Source organism: Thermobia domestica, chromosome 9 (assembly GCF_964235325.1).
Source record: "Thermobia domestica chromosome 9, izTheDome1.hap1.1, whole genome shotgun sequence".
Lineage (NCBI taxonomy): Eukaryota > Metazoa > Arthropoda > Insecta > Zygentoma > Lepismatidae > Thermobia > Thermobia domestica.
The window spans coordinates 179,495,183-179,520,095 of record NC_137462.1 but is presented as its reverse complement, the minus strand read 5'-3'; the positions used below and the strand labels follow the sequence as shown (position 1 = coordinate 179,520,095).

At 38.4% G+C, this 24,913-nt stretch overlaps 1 protein-coding gene across 1 annotated transcript in view; it reads right to left on the bottom strand.

Moving 5' to 3' along the window:
* Nucleotides 1-11,643: 11,643 nt before the first annotated feature.
* The window catches only part of LOC145660474 (WD repeat-containing protein 43), a 67,692-nt gene continuing 54,422 nt past the window's right edge, over nt 11,644-24,913 (bottom strand). The window contains exon 10 of the mRNA XM_081725542.1: nt 11,644-11,812. Coding sequence (XP_081581668.1) covers nt 11,691-11,812 — 122 coding nt within the window. The 3' untranslated portion in view covers nt 11,644-11,690. The remainder of the gene's footprint in view (nt 11,813-24,913) is intronic.

Genomic DNA, 24,913 nt, shown 5'->3' with positions numbered 1-24,913 from the left:
GAAAAAATCGCCCCAGGAATAAATTACCCTTCGTACATTTTTCCAGGACAAATGAGTTTTGTCATATTGTCGTGTTATTAATGAAATATTTATTTATAAAATATGAAGAAAATCGCCTGCTTTATTGCTGTTACAAAAAAATCTTATACTTCTAAGAATAAACTTTCCTTTGTATATCCTTCAGGACAAATTAATTATATTGTCAGGTTATTGATGAAATGTGAAGGAATTCGTCTTTCTCGTGTTTGAGAAAGTCGTCCGAAAAAAAAAACCCCTCCAAGAATAAGCTACCCCTTGTACATTTTTTCATGCCACATTGTCAGGTTATTAATGAAATATGAACAAAATCGTTCCAGTTGTTTTTAAGAAAATCGTCCGAAAAATTACCCCTTCCCCCAGGAATAAACCAACTCTTCTCGATTTTTTCCAGAGAAATGACATACCATACAAAGTTTTTTTTTTTCAGTGATTTATGAAATATAAACAAAATAGAGCAGTTTGAGAAAATTGCAATATTTTGATCCTTATTTTTAGGGCTAGGAAGAAAATTCGAAAAACCTTCCTGGAAAATCACACCAAAACTTTAGTTGAGATAGATTAAACGGTATGGTCTCTAGGTGAGTACACCAGGATGGACCTATTTTGAAAAAAATACTTTTTCGGTATCTACGGGTCATGAAATGTGTAAATCGTTGAAATTTTGATTTTTTTCACGATCACCGAACTTTCCTTTCTTTTATCTGGGAGACCCGGGTTCGATTCCCGGCGGGAGCTCATGTGGTTCGGATTCCACGTTAATCAGTAGGTCCACGTCTCATATAGCCTCGCTGTTGAAAGGGACGCTAAACTAAACTCAACTCAACTCAACTCCTTTCTTTTATCGCTCGGAAGAAAAGGTGTAATATAAATACAGAGGTTGTTCAGCCTACGTTTGGCCGATTTCGTTCCTTCCCCCTCCCGGGCAGAATGGACTCACCCGACCTGGCTCGTGGCGTCCCGCAGTGTTGTGCAGTGGCTTTCTGGGAACGGAGTTGTTTTTCCACGCGGAAGACGACAACGCACAAAAGAGGACCAGTGTTTTGTGTTGTGTTAAATTTGTTTCCAAGTGTGGGTTTCCGCTCTATGACCAAAATGCCGCCCAAACTAAGTCGGTTTTGGGAAGATTATGTTGCGGCTCTTTATGACCCCACTTTATTGTTTCTGTCATTAGAAAACAGTGCAAGAAGAATGGTTGCAGCATCAGTTTAAGTGGGAAAAAAATGTTATTAAAAAGTACAAAGGCAACGAAGCTCCACCATTTGGATCACTAACGAAGTTGCCTAGGAAGCGGGAATGCACCAAGGCCACCTCCACCATGCAGAGGAAACTTCGCAAAATGGCAATGCAAGAAAATCCGCCAACACAAAGCTGTATGTCTAATCGTCTTGATGTGTCTTTGGGGACTGTGAACCGGACGTTATACCATCAACTCAAGCTGGAAAAAGTCAAGAAAGCTCGCGGCCATCTTCTCACGGATGCCCACCAAAAGGAACGAAAGTGTAACGCCCGGAAGCTGTACAAACGACATCTGGCAAAACAAAGATGGATGTACGTCGTAACGCTCGATGAAGCATGGATTTACCTTTCCGACTGCGCCAAACCAAGAGCTATCATGTACCGAGAGAAAGGCGCCAAGAACTTCAAAAGGTGGGTCCGTGTCTGTAAAGAATCCTTCCCAGAAGGGTTCATGGTCGTTACTGGCTACTGTTACCGAGGTAAACTGAAGATTAGTAGGGTGACGAAGAACTGCAAAATAAATTCGTACTACTTTCAGGAGCAGATCATGCGGCCGATCTACGAGCATGAGATTCCAACAATGTACGGAAATAACGCCAATCTGGTGCGCATTCACATGGACAAGGCCTCATCACATACCTCACGATCGTCCCTCACATTCTACAGGGTATACAGGCAAGTGGTATACAGGTGATACCTTTCAATGAGGTACCTGTTAAATCTCCAGATGCAAGTCCTATGGACTAATGTGGATTTGGATTGTTGAAGCGGGCTTTGGAAAAACGGCGTGTGACAACTGTGGAAGGACTTTGGATAGCTGTGCAAAGGGAATGGGACAAGATTCCACTCCCAGTTCTTCAGAGAAGCCTATTATAGTGGAAATTACGCTGTCGGGCTATTGTTAGGAACCAAGGGAAACACATCGAGCACTTACGGACCTGGCGCCATGGATTCTTCTAAATTTTTAGGTAAGTCGAAATTGGCCAAATGTAGACTGAACAACCTCTGTAATACGGTTAAAATGTTCAAGTTTACGAACGCAAGCAGGAATTAGAAATTTAATTCGATGGTAAGACAATTTCATGAGTTATGTACAACGTGGGCCATAAATCACTTGACACTAGCATTCATTTCATACCTATTTTTGTGAAGTAACTTACGGCCAATCAATTTAGATAATACAATATCCTTCACGCTGAGTTCACAAGATCATTAGATCTAGGATAATATAGGCAAAGCAGGTATTGTACATAAATGAGACTATTGATATGAAATGAGAAAGTGTTAGAAATGGTGGGTGAGAAAAGAACACTTTTATATATTATTAGGAAGAGGAAGAGACACTGGTTGGGACATTGCCTAAGAAGAGATTGTATCATGAGGGACGTCCTAGAGGGTATGGTGGCGGGAAAGAGAGGGAGGGGGCGAAGGAGACTACAATTAATCGATGATATAAAAACAGAAAGATCATACGCGAAGACAAAGAAGTTAGCGGAGGACCGTGGAGCATGGAAGCTTCTCAGCTGCGGCAAGTGACCTGCCAATAAAGGCAGAATACCTATGATGATGATGATATGAAATTTCGAAAAATATATCGACAGCAGGAAAAAAAATCATGAAGGGATTTTTTTTTTAATGGAGTACCTCAACATAGATAAGAAACGAGAGAAAAGACAAAACAGTGTAAGTGTCCATTTAACTAACATACCTCCTAGAAGGAAAAGCGATTGTGGAAAACCAGGAACGAAATGCCTAGGCAACAGAAAAGGACAATGATGTGAGTTGCCAATTCCAAAACGTCTCATGTTCACTTTACAGAACTTTCGGGAAACATTTTATTTTTTTAAACTCATCTTAAATTTTGCACCTGCGAATAAGTTTCCTAAAATGTGAAATAAATACCTGAACACATTAAATGGGATAAATGAGCTGAAATTATGTATTAACGTATTAACTTATCATTAGAGCAACCCACATTATGCTTTATTTTTTGTTTAATTATGCCTTATTTTTTCCAAATTATGTTTTATTGTTAATTTCAGTCATTGTTTTACATTAATCATGAATAATATTTACTACAATTAAATATTCTAAATATCTTGATCTATTTATTAATATTTTATGCAGTTTCTTTCATATTTAATGAACTTTCTACTTCGTGCACTGTAATGAGATATGCTTTACTCGAGTCAGTTTTTTCTATCACTTGTGTGCGGCTTAGAGGTGCATATATACAGAAAGGACAAGTAAAAGATGCCCCCAAAAAGTACAAAAAGTGCTCAACCTCATAACAATATACTGTGGAATTCTTGTGTACTATTCATTGTTGGCGGAAAGTTTTCTTCTTCTTTTCCTTTTTTTTTTTCTCCACATCAAAGGATTACACCAAAAAGTTTACAGAAATAAAAATAAGCTTTTCATTGTTGCATTGTTATGTTCTCACTGATTTTGCATTATAAATATTGGTTTTAAAAAATGTTAATACAATATGGTAAACTTGCAGTTAAACAAAATTTTCCAAGAATTGTGCTATATATTTTAAATTATGCTTTATTTTCGAAAATTATGCTGTATTATGCTTTTAAAATTAGTTTCTTCTGGACCTTTAGACAACCACAACCATGTTCAAGGTACCAACTATATGTGTAAAGTGTTGTTATGCTTTTGGTTTGCCCTACTAATCATTTTTAAAAAATAAAGGTGGACAAGAGAGTTTTGGAATTGAACGAATAACATATTATCAAACAATTTCCACTACGTGCCGAGAAATTTGATTTTTCACTATATTCATCCACATTTAACTGTGGAGATTTAGCTTCTGAACAGTTTTGAATAAGTAGGTAGATACAGGCCTCCCAGCAGGACATTGAAAAAATATAGGACAATTTGGTTTATAAAATACGGCAATTTGGTTCATACAATGGAATATTATGCTCTGAAGAACAGAAAAAAAAATATATGCATTGTAAGAAAAGGCCACCCTTCACCCCACTGGACAACTATTTGTTATTCAAAATAGTAAAAAAAATTAAAAAATGCAGCTCCAATATCTTTAGAATTCAGAACATATTCGCACTACCTCAGAAGAAAAAGAAATAGTTAACTCTTATTTATAGGATTACCATGACATTTAACACTTTTAACATGCCGTTATTCATATATAATTTTGAATACGTAAATTTAATTAATGCATGCAAAAATATTAACTATTTCTCTACCTTCCTACTATCCTTCTAGTTCTTTTATTTATAGATGAACTTTATTTTGGCATTATTTTTCATTACTTCATATCTTTCTAATAGAAAAAGACGATTGATAACTTATTTCTCTGTAATAAAATATTTGAATCTAATTAAACACTGAATTATTCGATCAAAGTATTTCCCTCTGAAAAAATAACGTAACAGCATTTCATTCATCATAGCTCTGCAAATTATATGTACACTTCTAACAACTGTTATATAAAAAGACGATTGATAACTTCTCTGTAATAAAATATTTGAATCTAATTAAACACTGAATTATTCGATCAAAGTATTTCCCTCTGAAAAAAGAACGTAACAGCATTTCATTCATCATAGCTCTGCAAATTATATGTACACTTCTAACAACTGTTATATAAAAAGACGATTGATAACTTATTTCTCTGTAATAAAATATTTGAATCTAATTAAACACTGAATTATTCGATCAAAGTATTTCCCTCTGAAAAAATAACGTAACAGCATTTCATTCATCATAGCTCTGCAAATTATATGTACACTTCTAACAACTGTTATATAACATAAATTTCAGGACATTCCCAGGATTTTCACCATTTGTCTGCTTTCCATAACTTTTCCAAAGCGTTTCCACGACACACTTTTATTTCCAGGTTTTTCAGGATGTATATTATGTACAGCAACATTGGAAGGCGTTGGAATATGTTGGTGAATACCAACACACCTTAATGCCTAGCCAATACTGCTGCACACACTGCTGAAAGAAAATGCTAACACAGCTTACGTTATAAGAAACTGGAGCATGGCAAGGTTCCTCAGCTAAGCTTCACTGGAGAAGAATAGGCATATAGGAAACAAAGATGGGAAAAAAGTGGTATTGGGATGATAGCGAGAAAAAGTAATAGTGAGGATTAGTGACTGTTCCTCAGAAAAATAATGCTAAGACACATTTAAGCATATTGCTAATATGTAGCAATTTAAATCATCACTAGAACTGCCCTTGGCATGCACTTTTAATAATTCAATCACTGAAAAATATAGGACAATATTAAAATATACGAAAAAATAGGAAAATAGGACAGCTGGGAGTCCAGTAGATATTTCAAGAGACATTTATTTACGCATGGTTAACACAGCTTTTATTAGCGACACATTTATTCTGACATCTAAAGCATTTTGTAGTTGCAACAGAGATTGTTAATTGTAGATTACATTTATCGTGAATTTCCTCAACGTAACTTCCATCATGAAGTATTACGGTCTAAAGTGTGGCTCAAGTGAAAATTGAATTGTAGATGCACGCGATCACTGAACCTTTGCTTACAGCCTGCGTTGAGCTACGCTCGTTTCAAGCGCGAGTGTCTACAATCGTGCTTGAATGTACCCATTTCATAACAGAAGAAAAAAGAAAAGAAAACTAGTTTTAATTGTAATTCCTTCTTACTAACTTAAATTCAGACACAAAGTCGACCTTCTAGATGTCACTAGCAAAGTTGAAGTACCATATGCGAAAGAACTGCCAGTTTCAAGAAGTTAAGTGATACTAACAAAATCATAAATAAGGCCCAGACACGTAGATGCCCAAAACACGGCGCTGGGGTAACTTGTGCCAAAGAGCTTCTAAAGGAGCGCTTTGTACTTCGAAGCCAAAACTGAGGAGAGGACGGGTGACCGTAGATGAAGGGGAAGTAATCGTAGGCATAGCACTGCTAGCCTTCAAAGAACTTTCAGTTACGAATCACCTGGCAATTGCCAGGCTGTTCGATGAATCTCTGCACATTTTGTGGCCTAATGGTGTGAAATACGACAATGTTTTGCTTTTTCTGACTGATGGTGCTCCTTATATGAGGAAAGCTGGTAAAGCTCTTTCCATATGCTACCCTAACATGCTCACGTGACATGTGTCGTACACGCCCTACATCGATTATGTGAAAAAATCCGAACCCTTTATTCCAGAGTGGACAAGTTAGTGTCAAATGGGAAAACATTTTCGTAAACCCGAAAACTAGAATTGAGCTTTTTAAAGAAACAAATCCTGATCTTTCACTTCCTCCAACACCTGCAATCACGTGGTGGATACCTGGCTTAATACAGTACTATATTATGCGCATCATTTTGAAGCATTTGTATCTAAAGTAACTAAAATAAACCCAGACAATGCTTCATCCTTTTAGTAAGTGACAGTACCTTGAAATGTGGCTTGGTTTTCATATCTCCCACTTTCGGTTTCTTGACTCACTCTAGAAACTAGAAACTGCGGGAGATTTATTGAGTACTTCGGATAAAGAAGTAGAGGGCGTTGAAAGAAAGCTGAATGTCCTTTCTGCTTCGAAAGCTGAAGTCGTAAGAAACAGAATTTAAGGATTTGTTTGAGAAAAACATTGGCTACAAAACCCTATGTATAATATCTGAAGTACGGGAAGCCCAGAACACGAGTGAAGTTGTTGGTGTGAATATTCGTGATATGTCCCTTTTTAAATACGCCAGATTAACATCGTGTGATGTAAAACGTTCCTTTTCTCAATATAAGGCATTATTCCGTGACAATAGGCATGACTTTACGATGGAAAATTTGGGAAAGACGTTAGTTATTCACTGCAATGCCCATTGAATTTCGACATCTAATGAATAGGAACTATTGGTGAGTACCAGTATTTATTTTTATGTTGGGCGTTTTCCCATACTTTTCCTTGTTATTTTTTGTAATATATTTTTTAATTTTTAGCACATAAAAATCCGGGCCCTAATCATAAGTATTCTCCCAGATATTCTGCCGTAAATTTAGTTTCCATGTACGATTCATCATAGCACATAATTTTTAACCATACTTTCTACTATATCAACACTTAAGCAGCCGCGTTGGAGTATAACATACTTCACTTAATCCTTACAACGTGGCAACACTGTTTAGGTTGTCCGACAGGTAAGCTAATGCAGAGAAATAGCTTTCATTCGCTTTTGGGTGGATAATATTCTTTGTATATTTCAAGTAGATGCGAATGGGGAACTGGTATATTGCGCCTCAGGTAATATGGAAAAATGAAGTGAAATATTTGTTTTACGTTCCGCGGTTACGCCGGTTAGGCCACAGGAGACGGTGATGACGAGAGATGAGTGAAATGGTGGAATGAAGAATGTGGAAGGAAACGAAAGAACCCCGAGGAAACCCACAAGCACGGTGTTTGTCCACCACAAAGTCCACACGGCGCGAGCTGGGATCGAACCAGGACCTCAAGCACCGGAGGTGAACGCTCTACCATTGAGCCACCGCGCCCCCTCTCTGGTAATATGGGTATATATATATATATATATATATATATATATATATATATATATATATATATATAGATAGATAGATAGATAGATAGATAGAGATATGCTTCGAACAAACTTTTACGTTCTGATTAACATTGGGTATTTTTTATTACACTATGTTGTTGACTTACGAAAATACATCTTGAAGGAATTTTAAACTTGCTGGGCGAAGTCGTAGACAGTGGGAAGTCCGGCAAGGAAACTGAGATAATGAAGAAAGTGACAGTAATACCAACCCTGAGCAAGATTATATTTTAAATGATAAAGAAGGGTGTGTAAATTTGGTCTCGAATGACTATTTTATTAGAAGAAACAATGCTGTATGCAAATAAAAGAAAACTAGTTTTTCTACAAGCTATAAGCCAAAATATGTCCTGTTCCAAAAGATACAGCTAAAAATTTGACAAATGAAACATCAGCCTTCTATTGTAACGTTAATTCTGGCATGATTCACGATATTGCGGAAAACATAAGTTCCTCCAGATTCAAAGGAACACACAAAATATATTCAATACAGAGATGGCAAAGAAACATCCAGGGAAGAAAGAAGTGCCACTTCTTGCGTGTTCATAGGAGTGAGGAAAGCTGGCAGCTGTTCTGGAATTATGGAATTCTGATTAAACAGAAGTGAAGACGGAAAGATATATGAGTTACAACCATTTCTTGTTCCTATTCGAGCGCTTCAACTGAACAAAAACATGCCTTTTTTCGGACCAATTTGTCAGTAGAATAAAATAAAGATATCAATTATCAATTTGGTTATGTAATGTGAAGTCTGTAATAGAAATGAAAGTAAATATTAATGTAATAAATAGCTGTGATACGAAAATGTCATTATTGAATCGAAAGTTATTAGAAATGCCATGTAACTGGCAATCACGAGTCGGTTAATATTAGTAAAAATCAATATTTAAGTAATATGCACAATAATTATGTTAAAGTACTACTGCTGGAGAAAAATTCCTCGTAATATATAAAACTAAAAAAATTCCATAACCCTGAGTATAAATATTAATTATCGTATTTCATACATAATACAACTGCATTAGTAGTTAATGAATAATTTTGTTCATGTGACTCCTAACATACACAAAAATAAACATGTAACGTATAATATTCCCCACGCGCCTGCTTGAGAGTTAAGACAATTTTTTCTGGGCTTATGATTACCCACTTTCTTTTTCTCTTTTCATGTCCATTATTGTTCTTAATTCCTGGCTTCTGCTGAACTCCTTCATTGGTTTATTCTTCGAGTTGGTTAACTTCATTGATTTTTTCTCCGCGCTCTCATTTCGATCTTACATTTTTCTTTTCGTAATGTTACTATTTCTGCTCCGTACTGTATAGTACTCCACACTAAACATTCGATTAGCCACTTTTAGTAAATATGTAATGACTAGGGCCCGGAAGTTGAGGAAAAATCCTCTTTTTTACGAGTGCCCGAAGACGAGGCTACACATAATATATGTTCATTGTAGGCCAGAAAATGGTGGATTTTGTCCTTTTTTTTTTTTGCCTTTTTCGGCAGTTATATATATATATATATATATATATATATATATATATATATATATATATTATTATTATTATTATTGGTCTTTTTTCAAGCTTTTTATAGGTCTTAACGTCTTTTTTGGCACTTTCTCTTTGACAATAAATTTACTGGCCATTAACTCGAATCACTACCACCTCTGAAGCAACTTTTCTTTAGTAAAGAAAATTCAAAAGATAACACATTCTTCAACGACTGGACTAATAAGCCCAGATCTACAACAATCACAAGTTAGATAAGGAGGCGTATCAATGTCCTCTAACAGGGAAGTGATGGTGGGGAAGTTTTCTTTAGTTTGGACTTCAGTTTGTGGAAGAAGGACAGACCGTTAACATGCGTAAAATTAAGCTTAGTAAAACAAACTTCCTTTTGGGGTAACTTGTATCTGAATTTATATAATGTCTTGTACGGAAATGCCAGGGCGGCCCAAGGGTGTGCGGTTGCCTAGGACGCCCTCGTCAGGGGGGTAGCAACAAAAAAATTAAAAAGTTTTGTACATTTTCTGAACAGTTGCTAATCTTTTTCCACCACGGAAAGAAAGGGAATTTCGTAGCACTACGGTATGTGTTGTATGTTTAGAGCTGAACGGCGAGAACTTCGTGCAGACCGTAACGGCTGTTTGGAGTGGCGTATTTAGGGAGACCATTGGGCTGAAGCCCTCCGCGAATTACTTAAAAAAAAAAAAAAAATCCTTTTCTCGCATTTGCAATGGAGATTTTGTGACCTGTGTAGTGCATTTGCTCCTGAAACAAAATTTTAAATACGCCACTGGCTGCTTGACTATTGCAACTCAGAATCGCATTAGAACCCGCTCTACCTTCTTCTGGAAAATGGCTTCTAAATTATTAAAATCATTGTAATAAAATCTAAACCATATGTTAGGACTAGGAAAGGAGCAACAAATCTCTTTACCGAGGTGAAAATTTTGCCTTGATTCCCTCCTGGAAAAGGCCTAATAAAAACTTATTTTCGTACGTCTTGTTGCTCAAGGCTGCCGAATTCACGTCCGGCGGGGAATTAATTTTGCTCTTTACCTACAATTTAAAGCATAAAATATTTAAATATATATTTTTTTTTATTACGTGTCAGCTGATACACAGATCAATAATAATTTCAGAGTGTTACGGGTCAATGTGGTATCCTCGCCTTCTCTAAAAGTGTCCGGCTTCCAGTTGTCCTCCAAAAGTGTTCAAAATGTAGGATTTAACTTGGACAGCACACACAATATAACAAAAATGCAAATTGAACGACAAAGCAAAGCATTGATAATATTTATTTCAACTGTATATTGTATACTACCAGAAACTTGTATTTCTTGAGCATTATATTCATTAAATATGGGATTCTAATTAAATTGGGTCTTATTATATTAAAGTCCCTTTCTTCCAATTTTTAAGTCCTTTTTGAGGTATTTTTAGGTAGTTTTTAGGTCTTCAACTTCCGAGCCCTAGTAATGACCAATGAAACTAGATTTTCTTCGTCCTAAAAGGTTCTTTCACTTTTCTTGTCTTTGCTTTTATTTTCTGTCCACATTTCAAATTGTTATTAATACTATTACTGGCACCGAAACTGTAATAATACTAATATTCTATTTTCTTCCCTTCTACTTGTCGAGTTGATTGTTTAACCCCCTCAAAATCCTACTTCTTACCAAAAGGAACGAATGCTAAGCCAATTGTTTATTGAAGTTTAGCGTCCTTTTTCAACACGGGGCCTATACAGGGTACGGAGAAAGTCCCGGAACGGTCCAATATCTCGCGAAGTATAAAGATCAGCAAAACAAAAATAACACGTGTTAAATAGTTTTGAAGAAACTATCCAGTGACACGTAACACAACTCCTATTCCCACCCCTTTCTGCGAAGACACCGTTTTTCAATTATGGTTCAAATTACTATCACTTTATTCTGGAGAATTCAAATATGCAATATGAAGTAGGTGTTCCCATTTAAAATTTTAAAATTACCGCCCGTACCCCCGAAGGGGATGGGGATAGGGGGTTTCGTTGGATAGATTATTAAAACCAATTTAACACGTGCTATTTTTGTTTTGCTGATCTTTATACTTCGCGAGATATTGGACCGTTCCGGGACTTTTTCCGCACCCTGTATAAGTCGTAAGCCTACACTTTTAATATAGAAATCGAACCACCGTAACGCACTCAAATTTCAAGTTCTCTCACGTGAATTCAAACCGGGGCCATGTGCACCAAAGGCGCGCGCATTATTTATTAAAGCGCGCATTATCATTTGGTAGGTACACGAAAACTAAAACAACATAATACAAACGTTAAGTCTTTTATTTAAACAGAACAAGTGGAAGCTTATTTCAGCTTGATACATCCATTTCCGCAGTTTCACTTTCCTCTTCTTCCTCCACATCCGACAGTTCATCCCAGTGGTCCTCAGACTCAGAATGTAAATCCTCACCACTTCCTTCGTCCGAAGATTCTGTGGAAGCAATTAGCATCAATTATTAACAGTTCAAAACTTACACGAACGGTAGCCACAATTTACCAGTCCAATGGTTCGATTATCTGCACTGATGTCTGTGCACGACGAGAGTGGCTAATCCGTAATACAACACACTTTGTATCTTGATATTCCACACAATACAGTTATGTCAAGGGTTTTTTATTATTATTTTTAAGCCCCACGACACCATAGCCCAAAATGTGATTTCGTGGATGCCACAAGATACCACGTCATGCCTTACACAAATGACAAACTGTAAATAAGTGAGCAACACAAGTGCCGTCTATGGGCGTGATTAACCGTAAGATGGATACATCCACGGCCAGTATTACACAACATATTGGTAGTAAAGTGTTATGTTATGGTATGTTTCGTTGGGTAGTAAGAAAGTAAATCCCCACTTTCAGTGGGTTTGTGCATTCCGTCTTTTTAACTTTGAAAACATTTACGACCACTTCAATCTCAATCATTCCATGGATTCAGTGTTGGGCAAATTTCAATTGAATTAACAATTAACAATTAATCTGTAAATTTTTATTGTTAATTGCAATTAACAATTGAAATAAGTAATGGTTAATTGTTAATTGCAGTTGGCCATTAATAATGGAGAATCAATTGCAATTAATCAATTGATTGAAAGTAATTGCAGTGGAAAGTAATTGCAATTGAATTCAGTCATTCAATTGCAATTGAAATTAATTGGCAATTAATTCAATTGCAATTGATTTCCACAGCAATTACTTTCAATTGATTGATCAATTGCAATTGATTTTCACTAATTAATTTTCAACACTGTAGTTCAGAGAGGGTGTGGGACAATGAAAACTTTAGCCACGACCAATTGACTCACCACCTAGTGACCCACGACCCACCGTAACCCACTCTGAGCCATCACCACCATGAACCACTTTCACCCACTGTGACCCACAGACCCACCGAAACCCATTGTCATCAACTCTGACCCATGATTCACGCCCTCTTCTCTACTGACTAAAGAGTTTAAACTTGTAATAAAACAAGCCTATGAAATTATCATTCATCGGAGTTTGAATTTCTACGATTAATCGCTCAAGCACCGCTCTATTACAATAACGGCGGATCTGACCTTTCTAATATAAATAAAATAGAGTTTATTCGTTTATCTGTCTGTCTATCTTTTTGCGGCCTGTGGACCAGACGAGTGGACGAAAACTTTTCAAAATTTGGTCACGGGTTGCTTGGTCTAGGCCCCAGATCAAGACGAAGAGATTTTTTTTTCTTTCTTTCAAATTTCGAACTAAGGAGGCCACAGGGGGACGTTTTCCGGGACCGGCCTGGGAACCAGACAAGTTGACCGAGAGTAATCAAATTTTGGTCACGGGTACCTTGGTCCAGGTCCCACACCAGAGAATAGCGTTTTTGACAAAATTCAAACCAGGGGGTCTCAGGGGAGCGTTTACCGGGACATGTAAAAGTAGTAGAAAATGACCGATATTAGTGTCGATTTCATAGTTTTCGCGGTCGCTGAGATCAATGGTGAAACTCCGATCGCATTAACTTCCAAATTCACCCTATTCGGCTGCGGGTCGGGGTCAACGGGGAGGGGGAGGGATACCGAAACGTAAAAGTAATCCAAAATGACCGATATTAGTGTCAAATCCATAGTTTTCGCGGTCGCTGAGATCAATGGTGACACTACCATTAGTGATGGCTTTCAAATTCATTCACCGTTGTATGCGGGCATTAGGTCACCAGAGGGGGGAATTCCGAGACATGTAAAACAATCGAAAATGACCGATATTAATGTCAAATTCATAGTTTTCGGGGTAGCTGAGCTCAATGGTGAAACTCAAGACCGCGTTTACTTTCACATTTAGCTCCCATTAGCTAAGGAACGGAGGCATTATAAAGGGGATCAAGAGACATGTAAAAATAATCCACAATGACCGATATTAGTGTCAAATCCGTAGTTTCCGCGGTCGCTGAGATCAATGGTGATACTTTCATTAGCGATGATTTTCAAATTTAGCCACCATTGTATGCGGGCCGGGAGTCACCAGGGGTGGAGAATTGCGAGACATGTAAAAATAATGGAAAATGACCGATATTAGTGTCAAATCCATAGTTTTCGCTGTCGCTGAGATGAATGGTAATACTTCCACAGGCGTTGACTTCTAAATCGGCTGCAGGCCAAAGGCGTTGTCTTTTGAAAATTGGAACCAGAGGATCATAGGGGCTTTTACCGGGATATGTAAAAAGTAGTAGAAAATTACCAATATTTGTGTCGAATCCATATTTATCGGGGTTGCTCAGATGTATAGTGACACCCCGTTAGTGTTTACGTTCAAATTCAGCCCCCATCGGCCTTCCCAATGAAAACACATGTACGTTGTTGGATATATATTCACACAAAATATATATCCAATTTTAGAAATGTTTCTTAGTTCTCCCGTTGTTCAGTTTGTTTACATTGATATTTTATCTGATCCGTGCGAAGAACGGGCATAACAGCTAGTACGAAATGGTAAAGTGTTTGTCATGGACCAAATTACAATGAATTCAATTATATAGATAAATATTATAATTATCATTGATAATTATTTCCTTGTTGAATTATAGATACTTTTCAGTTGAAAAAAAGAAAAAAAAATTGAAAGTCCCAAATCAAAGTAAAGCAGACCAACGTAAAGGAAAAATGTATAAAATTTTTCATATAATTAAGCGTACCGTACAAACTTAAAATGTCCATGTAATTAAGCTAAATTTCCATTTTTTGTCTTTTTTTGAGCTTATTTCCACGTTTTGGGCGTCACCGGAAATGGGTCAATGTTATCCTACAAATATGGCGGAACAAGTTAATGCTGTTCCGTCAGGAACGATTTCGAGGTCGTTTCCTTCACATCGTCTTGTGCTTTCTACCGTTTTCTAAGCCTATTTCCACGCTTTGTGAATCGATGGTAGTGGGTCAAAATGGGCATTCAATGTGGGAAGAAAAATGACCCACTCTCCCACCAGTATCGAATTTCGAGGTCACTTTTTGGCATTGTTTAGTGCATGTTTTGTACCGTTTCTGCGCATATTTTCACGTTTTGTGCGCCACCGAAAGTGGGTCAAAGAAGACCTACAAATATGGCAGAAAAAGACATATTCATCCCATATTCAAGAGGGGGCGCGGTGGCTCAGTGGTTGAGCGTTCACCTCTGGTGCTTGGGGTCCCTGGTTCGATCCCAGCTCACGCCGTGTGGAATTTGTGGTGGACAAACACTGTGCTCGTGGGTTTTCTCGCGGTTCTCCCGTTTCCTCCCACTTTCTTCATTCCACCCTTTCATTCATCTATCATCATCACCGTCTCCTTTAGCCTGACCGACATAACCGTGGGACGTAAAACTTAAAGATTTCATTTCATTTTTTCCATCACACATTCAAGGACCATTTTGACCCACTTCCACTGATGCACAAAGCTACACAAATCATGCATAAAAAAGTGAAGGAAATGACATCGACATTCGATGGTGACGGAACAGCATTAAGTTATTCCGCTATACTTGTAGGCCATTTTGACTCATTTTTGCTGTCGCACTAAAGTGAAAATAGGAGCACAAAACGGTACAAAACAGGCACTATACGATGCGAAAGAAACGACCTCCAAATTCGATAGTGGCGGAACAATGGCTCTTTTTCCTCACACCTTGATGGACCATTTTGACACATTTCTGGTGATGCTGAAAACGTGGAAGTAGGCGAAAAGAATGGTACAAAATACACACTAAACGATGTGAAGAAATCGTCCTCCAAATTCGTTAGTGGTGGAACAGCATTAACTTGTTTCGTTATATTCATAGGTCCATTTTGACTCACTTCCGGTGACGCACAAAACGTACAAAACAGGCACTAAACGATGCGAAAGAAACGACCCCGAAATTCGATAGTGGCGGAACAGTGAGCCATATAACTCCCACTTTAAAGGCCCGTTTAACTCACCTCGGGTGATGCAGAAGACGAGAAATAGATGCAGAAAACTTTTTTTTTTTTAATTTACTAAGCGATGCGAAAGAAACGATCTAGAAATTCGATAGTGTCGGAACAGTAGGTCATTTTTGTCACACCTTGGAGGCCCATTTTAACACACTTCTGGTTCTGGTGACGCAAAAAACATGGAAATGGGACACAAATGGCACAAAACAGGCATTAGTCAATGCGAAAGAAGGACCTCGAAATTCTGTAGTGGTGGAGCAGTGAGTCATTTAACTTCCACTTTGAAGGCCCGTTTGACTCACTTCCGGTGACGCACAAGACGAGGAAGTAGGCACAGAAAACTTTTTAAAAAATAATCACTAAACGATGCGAAAGAAACGACCTAGAAATTCGATAGTGGCGGAACAGTGGGTCATTTTCGTCACACTTTGGAGGTCCATTTTGACACACTTCTGGTGACGCACAAAACGTGGAAACAGGGGCACGAAACATTTACCAGTCGATGCGAAAAGAAGGACCTCGAAATTCGGTAGTGGCGAAGAAGTGGGACATTTTCGCCCTACCTTCGAGGCCCACTTTAACCCTCTTGCAGTGACGCACAAATCGTCGAAATAGGCGCATAAATGGGTACGCGGTATGAAATTAACGATCTAGAAATTCGATAGTGGCGGAACTCTTGGTCATTTTTGTCCCATCTTGGAAGCCCATTTTGACCCACTTTCGGCGACGCACAAAACGTGGAAATAGGGGCACGAAACATTCAGTAGTCGATGCGAAATGAAGGACCTCGAAATTCGCTAGTGGCGGAGCAGTGGGTCATTTTCGTCCTACCTTCCATGCCCATTTTGACTCTTCCAGTGAGGCACAAAACGTCGAAATAGGCGCACAAAAGGGTACGCGATGTGAAATTAACGATCTAGAAATTCGATAGTGGCGGAACTCTTGGTCATTTTCGTCCCATCTTGGAAGCCCATTTTGACTCACTTCCGGTGACGCAAAAAAACGTGGAAATAGGGGCACGAAAATTCACTAGTCGATGTGAAAGGAAGGACCTCGAAATTCGCTAGTGGCGGAGCAGTGGGTCATTTTCGTCCCACCTTCGAGGCCCATTTTAACCCTCTTCCAGTGACGCACAAATCGTGGAAATAGGCGCATAAATGGGTACGCGGTGTGAAATTAACGATCTAGAAATTCGATAGTGGCGGAACAGTAGGTCATTTTCGTCCCATCTTGGAAGCCCATTTTGACAAACTTCCGGTGACCCACAAAACGTTAAAATACGCGCTCAAAACGGCAAGAAACTGGTACTAAACGATGCGAAAGAAGCGACCTCGAAATTCGTTGGTGACGGAACAGTGATTCATTTTCGTCCCACCTTGGGGACTCATTTTAACCCACTTCCCATGACGCACAAAACGTGGAAGCAGACACACAGAACGACATACAACGATTGTGAAGGCAACGAGCTTGACATTCATTGGTGGCGGAACAGCAATAACTTGTTCCGCCATATTGGTAGGCCCATTTTGACCCACTTTCGGTGACGCACAAAATGTGGGAATAGGCTCACAAAGCGACACAGAACACGCACAAAAATGCAAAACGAAGTACCTCGAAATTCGTTGGTGCCGGAGAAAGTTAATGATGCCGTGAGCACCAATATAAGTATATACTGTAGTTCTTACCATCAAGGCTGAGAATTGCATGGTCTAATTTTTTTAGCCAAAGTAGAAGCCCAACCGGGATAGTGATGTCAACCGGCTCGGCTCGGTTCAACTGAGCGAACAGCTTGAGCTGGCTTGGTTAGGATGACCCATCGACTGGGCTCAACTGAGCCAATGGCTTGAGCCGGCTCGGTAGAAACGAGTCATCGTCTCGGCTCGATTGGAGCCAATGGCTCGAACCAGCTCCGTTGAAACGAGTCCATAGGCTGGGTTCGAGTCAGCTCAACTGAGCCGATGGCTCGAACCGGCTCGGTTGGGGTAAGCAATCAGCTCGGTTCGGTTCAGCTCGTGTGAGCCACCGGCTCGAGCTGGCTCGGTTGGATGAGCTGTTGGCTCGGCTCACTTCTCTGTTCGGGTCGATAAGTTAATGAGCTGTGAGAAAGCCGCTTGAGTCGTTAACAACCCTAAACCCGGGTCGAGCAGTTTTGAACATGTTTGGCTGGTGTCCTATAACTTTCAACGATTTTTGGCTCGAGCCCGAATACTTGCTCCTCCTGAACTCAAACCTAGAACCTCGTGACCGATGTCCTTGCTTCCTGAAGATTTCTGGACGACCGAAATCGAGAGTCAACTAATTTCTACTATTCAGATACAAACCACCTATATTCCATGTTTATACTCGGTGTTATAATAATTATTAGTTATAGAAGTAGTAGTAGTAGTAGTAGTATCATGGATAATTATATTGTCTATGTAGGATACTTGAAGAGAGTAGTACTTGGAACTACAGAAAGTATTTAGCTCGAATTGGCTCGTTTTGGCTCGACTCGACTGGAAACTCGATCCGAATTGAGTCGAGTTGGGGAAAATTTTTCGAGTCGAGTTCTCGAGTCGAGCTCAAAGATGTCTGCTTCGAGTCGAATCGAGTTTTAAAGAAAACTCGCTGGAACTCGCTCGTGTTCATCTGTATTGTATGCATGACGGGCATATAGAGTTCTTTCGAGGGGGATAGAATCATAAACATAATATATTTAAAAAAATGCTGTTTCACAGCTTTCTTCCCAGGAGGCGAAGGGATGGTAGTTATAAGTACCTTTTTTGAAATATGTAAAACAGTAACAAGTAGACAACACAATATACACGTATCTTATCATCTTCAGTTTTAATTGCTGATTTCAATTGTAATTAACAATTACAAGTTTCAATTGTCAATTGCAATTAACAATTAAATGTTTGAATTGCACTCTTTGCGATTGACAATTAACAATTAAAAGTTTCAATTGCCTGGTGACCAATTAACAATTGACGAAAAATTAATTGCAAATTTTATGATTGAATTCAATTGCAATTGAAATTAATTGTCATTTACAAATTGAAATCAATTGCAATTGATTTTCAGAGCAATTACTTTCAATTGATTGATCAATTGCAATTGATTTCAATTGATTCTGCCCAACACTGCATGGATTCAACCTGTTTCACGTAAGATATTATGACGTAAAATAAAATGTGACTTGTGCGAAAAATGCGTTTATATATTGCAAAAGATGTACCTGATGTAATAGAATTCAGCGCAAATTCTGTCGTATTTGACTTTAAACGAAAGCTAGTATGAAGCAGAAAAGTAGTTCATACAAACGTTAACAAGAGGTTGCAGAAAGCATAAGAAATAGTCATGCGGTTTCGGTGAATAAGTTATTAATGCGATGTTCAAATCCTGTAGAAGGTTATTTTTTTAATTTATCTCTAGCTCGCTACTAGCTTAACTCTTAAAAGTGTTCTTGTTTCTCTGGATACTTCTTTTGCAACTTCTATTAGGAAAGAACATTATACAAATTTAAAATGTTATATCTCAAAACAAAATACTAAGTGTGTTCGCTATTCTATTTTTCTCCTCTGAAAAAATGAAATGAAATCTTTGAGTTTTACGTCCCATGGTTATGCCGGTTAGGCTAAAGGAGACGGTGATGATGAGTAATGAATGAAATGGTGGAATGAAGAAAGTGGGAGAACCCCGAGAAAACCCACTCACACGGTGTTTGTCCACCACAAAGTTCATTTGGCGGAGGCTGGGATCGAACCCGGGACCCCTAGCACCAGGGGTGAACGCTCTACCACTGAGCCACCGCGGCCCCTTTTTCTCCTCTGATTTGTAACATTAAATCAAACACTAAGTCTTCTTAACAAATACAATATTTCATTTATTTGTTGTCATAGACTTACATTTTAAATGGCAAGCCATAACGTCGTGTAAATTAATGGAACAATTATATAATAGGAATAACGTAAATACAAGGGTGACTAGGAAAGTTCTGAGATACAGCCAAACGGGATACCACAAGCATAAAATTTTGCTTGCATGAGAAGTACCTCTCCTTTGTAATTGAATTCGCCTATGATCACAACGAGCCTAGCGTTTTATGTAGTGAGCGGTGTTGCCAAGTGGCCAGAGCTGCCATTTGCACCGCAGCCATGGAGTTGCAAAGAAGGGATTTGTGAGTCATGATTCTGTACAACTTTAAGTGTGGTTTACATAAATAGGAGTCACTGGAAAGATTGACACAAGCCTTTGAAGAGAGTTTATCATCGCGTGCAACAGTGTTTCGTTGCTTTTCAGAATTTAAATGGGGCTGGACCTCATCAGAAGACGAGAGGTGCAATAAAAGGCCATCAACAGGAGTGACAAAGGAAAACATTGATGCCGCGGAGCAGATGATTAGAGACGATCCGCAAGTAACATCAAGTGTGCCCTTGGGATTAGTACGCCAAGTGTTTCAACTATCCTGCATAAACACTTGCTATCTGAAAAGTTTCGTCTGAATAGATGCCATACAACTTGACCGAAAATCAAAAGCAGACAAAGAGTGGAATGGTGAGAAAACATGCTTTAGAGATTTCAAAGTGGAGACTCTAGGAGGATTCCAGACATTGTGACGAATGGTGAAACCTGGATTTACCAGTTTGACTTTTCTGTTCCCTATGTTTAAGGAGAAACTTCATGGATATTGGTTTTCCATCCTCAAGATGCTGTCAATGCCTACAAAGAACAGTTACGTAAAGTATTTCCGGGATTGTTTAGGAGAATGAGACTGTGTAGAATGTCGGTAAGAATACTTCGAAAAGTTATAATAGTTCAAATAATGATATGTGCTCCCAGAACTGTATGGTTCAAATTTTTTCTAGCGATTTGCGGTGGGGGTTCTTACTCCGATTAAAATTAGACTACTGTTTCGGATTGCACTGTAAAGTAAATCCTTACATAATCCTGGTGCTGGAAAGGGATATTCAACTCCAATCAATCAATTAATACAATGACAAATATAACACAAAATATCAAGTATGCGTAGTTAGGATTTGGTAATCTCTCTCTTTCTTGTATATATATATATATATATTCAACTCCAATCAATCAATTAATACAATGACAAATATAACACAAAATATCAAGTATGCGTAGTATATATATATAAAGAAAATTGATCCGTTTATATATGTCCGAATTTAAACCATCACTCTACTCACGGAATAGACCGCTCCCAATGATTCAACAGCAGAAGAAGCCAAAGGCGTCTAGTATCGCGCCAAGTTCGCATGTATATGGTGTGTGCATTATGTCTTCCAAAATGAATCAATTTTGGGAAAGCTACGTCGTAGCCAACTTTTCCGTGACAGATTCAAAAATAGTGCAGGGAAAATGGATGTGCATTGGGGTCAACGACCATCAGGAACATAAATAATCGACAAACACCACGACGTTCCAGCGCTTCATTCATTCAGCAAGGGGACTAGAAAGCAACTGTGTACTGCGGTTACTCCACTTGTAGCTCAGAAGATGCGCCGAATGGCCCTGCAGGAAAACCCTCCTACACAATGTGTGATGACAAGACGATTGCACGTGGCACAGTCAACTGTAAGCTGCAACCTACGTGGCAAAGTAAAGCTCTGGATGGTGTTTAAAAGTCGTAGACATGTTCTTACTGCTACCCATGGAAGGGAAGAAAGATCCACTGCAAGCGCCTCTACGAACGCATCTATCCGGGGAAAAGTGGAAGTTTGTTACCATGTTAGATGAAGCATGGATTTATCTATCAGATTATGGCGAATTCGAGCCGTATTGTACAACCTACGAGAGACAAAAAATCCGTCGGTGCAAAGCAAGTTTCTCGAACGGATTTCTGGTTGTTGCGGAATACTTGCATGAAGGCAAACTAACGATTCGATAGGTGCTTAAAAACCGCAAAATCGACACAGCAGTTTATCAGCAACATATTCTTACATCAATCTCTATACAGATCTGCCCCGTTTGTATGGAAATGCAACAGGTCAAGTCCGTGTGCATAAGGATAAGGCCTCATCACATACATCCCCGTTCTACGCAGATTTCTGCAAACGGATGGCGGCAGACACCGACACTCAGACAATTCTCTTCCATGACATACCAGCGAAAGCTCTGATGCTACTCGGATGGATTTTTACGATTTGACCGATTGGAAAGAGCACTTGCATCTCGTCGTGTCATCATTGTCCGTGGCCTCTCCGTATCTCGGAAATTAGACAGAGCACTTAGTAATTTTTTTATATCAATATTTCCCGTGTAGCCCAGACTAAGGAAATATAAAAGATTTACAGGTGACAAGGGGGCCTGGAATATTTTTATCGATTGTGACCGTAGCGCACCCTTTGTATTTCAACTTCCACCATACCGCCGAGATAAAAATCGCAGATGGCTAATGCAACACACACGAAAACACGTGCAACATTCAAACGCTTCCACTTCAAACCACGCTACTCGACACACTGGCTCAGAAGACACCACCGCAACACATCCTAGCGGGAAACTCGTGAACTGCAAGTGGTTTGCATGTTATGGCACTGTCCTGGATCTTTTGGATATATTCTTGCATATTATCAGGAATTTTCAGAATAAGGAAATGATCAACTTGTAATAGGGTATATTAGGCCAACATTTGACATACGAAGGTAAAAAGCATAATTTCATATTAGGTTCCACACAAAAAATTTATTTCCTCTAAATCAGCTCACATAAAATGAACTCAAAAGCAGCAAATACTTATATAGTGTAAACTAATCCGGGATGTACCTGAACCCACAAAGTAGGGATGATGTACATATTTCCTGAAAGCTTGGGTCAAAGGAAGGTCAGAACCGGTTACCAAAATTGGGGAGGTCACATGCATTCCTCTTTAGGGCAGCACTTTACTCATTTCTATAAAAATCTTTAAGCGTGTCCATAAAGTCCGTTGCAACCCCAAATAATCTGAAATGGTGAGACAGATATGAAAATAGAAAAACATGTCTTTCATCATTTCAAAAGTATAACATATCAATGTAAAATAAATTGTCCAAGGGTCCCAGACGGGGTCCAACTCAAAATTTTTAAATGGAAAGGTGGGGTCAACTTGCATATCGTAAGTTGGTGTTAAATGAAAGAAGATAAATCAAGTCTCGACTCTACGATAAACCTGTGCAAAATAGTAGTGGGTCAAAATACCAACACAATCTTGATTGCAAAGTCTATGGCCACTCGTATGAATCTGAAACTATGGAATAGGTGTAAAAACAAAAAACACGGATATGTCATTATTGCAACGATTCAAAGTAAAAAAAAAAAAAAAAAAAAAAAAAAAAAAAAAATCCAGGGTCCCAGACGGGGTTCAACTCAAAATGTTGAAATGGGAACGGGGCTGAAGTTAATTATCGTATGAAAGCTGATATTAAGTGAAATAACATGAAACAAATGGATTAATAGGAGTGGCAAAGACATTTCAATGACGCTTGTGTTGACATTTTGACCCACCGCCATTTTGCACAGGTTTATCTTCAAGAGTCGAGACTTGTTCCATCTTCATTCACTTAACATCAGCTTTCATACCACAATCAACTTCAACTCCTTTCCAATTTCAACATTTTGAGTTGGACCGTGTCTGGGACCCTGGAACACTTCTTTACTTTCAATCGTTATACTTTTGCAATAATGATATATCCGCGTTTTTGTTTTTACACCTATCTCCCCGTTTCAGATTCATACGAGTGACCATAGACTTTGCAATGAAGATTGTGTTGATACTTTGACCCACCACTATTTTGCTCAGGCTTATCGTAGAGAGTCGAGACTTGATTTATATTCTTTCATTTAACACCAACTTTCAAACGATATGCAAGTTCACCCCCCTTTCCATTTAAAAAAATTGAGTTGGACCCCATCTGGGACAATTTAGTTTACACTGATATGTTATACTTTTGAAATGATGAAAGACATGTTTTTCTATTTTCATATCTGTTTCACCGTTTCAGATTTTTCGGGTTGCAACGGACTTTATGGACACGCTTGAAGATTTTAATAGAAATGAGTAAAATGCTGCCCCCACGTGGAATGTATGGAAGCTCTCCAATTTTAATAACCTGTTTTGATTTTACCTTGATCCAAACTTTCAAAAAATATATACTTTGTGGGTTCAGGTTCAAGTACATCCCTAGTAAGAATCAGTGGTTCATATTTACAGTGATAATGTACTTTGACAGTTACATTGCATTTACTAGTCTCTATTACATACATACAGTGGCGGCGATTGGATGTTAAAAGTGGGGAGGAGCAAGACATGATCTGAGTATTTGTATATCAATGTTAGTTTTCCTGATTGTTTCTAACACTTTGTTTGACGAAAGGTTGTATAATTAATAAGGTACTGTTTTTTTCAGTTATAATACGTATATCGTATTCCATATTTTATTAAGTAAATTGACCAGAGCAACGCAAGTAAGTACTAGTCCTTTGTAGTTTTAAAATTCTGTCTGGAAATTGTGTGATTTGGCCAGTGACCACCGGTCACTATTTGGTACCAAAATGTTCACTATCCTCTTAGGTATTGATCAAGCCTATATCATCTCTCTATGACTTACGGTTCCCGAGATATAGCTTCTTGAATCTCCCGAAATCGGAACTCTTTGGCCAATATCTTGAGAACGGTAAGTCATAGAGAGATGATATTCGTGTTGATCAATACCTAAGAAGATGGTATCTAATACATTTTGGTATTAGATAGTAATCGATGGCCACTTGCTAACTGGCCACCGTTCCCCAGATATTGGCCAAAAAAGTTCTGATTTCGGGAGATTTAAGGAGCCATATCTCGGGAACCGTAAGTTATAGAGAGATAATATTGGTGTTGATCAATACCTAAGAGGACGGTGAATATTTTGTTAACATTAATACCCGATGGCCACTGGTTATATCTTCATTTTCAATATATATATGGTGATACAAGGTGACAGCTCAATATAGCTAATTCAACGATCCTCTAACATGCAGGTTCCAAATATGTAAATGATAAATGTATTATCTATTGAATTTAGTCAAATACATTTAATATACAATTTCATATAAATTTCGAAAACAATCACTTCTTTTTAAGTTCGTTCTAGCAATGCTCTTCGAGCA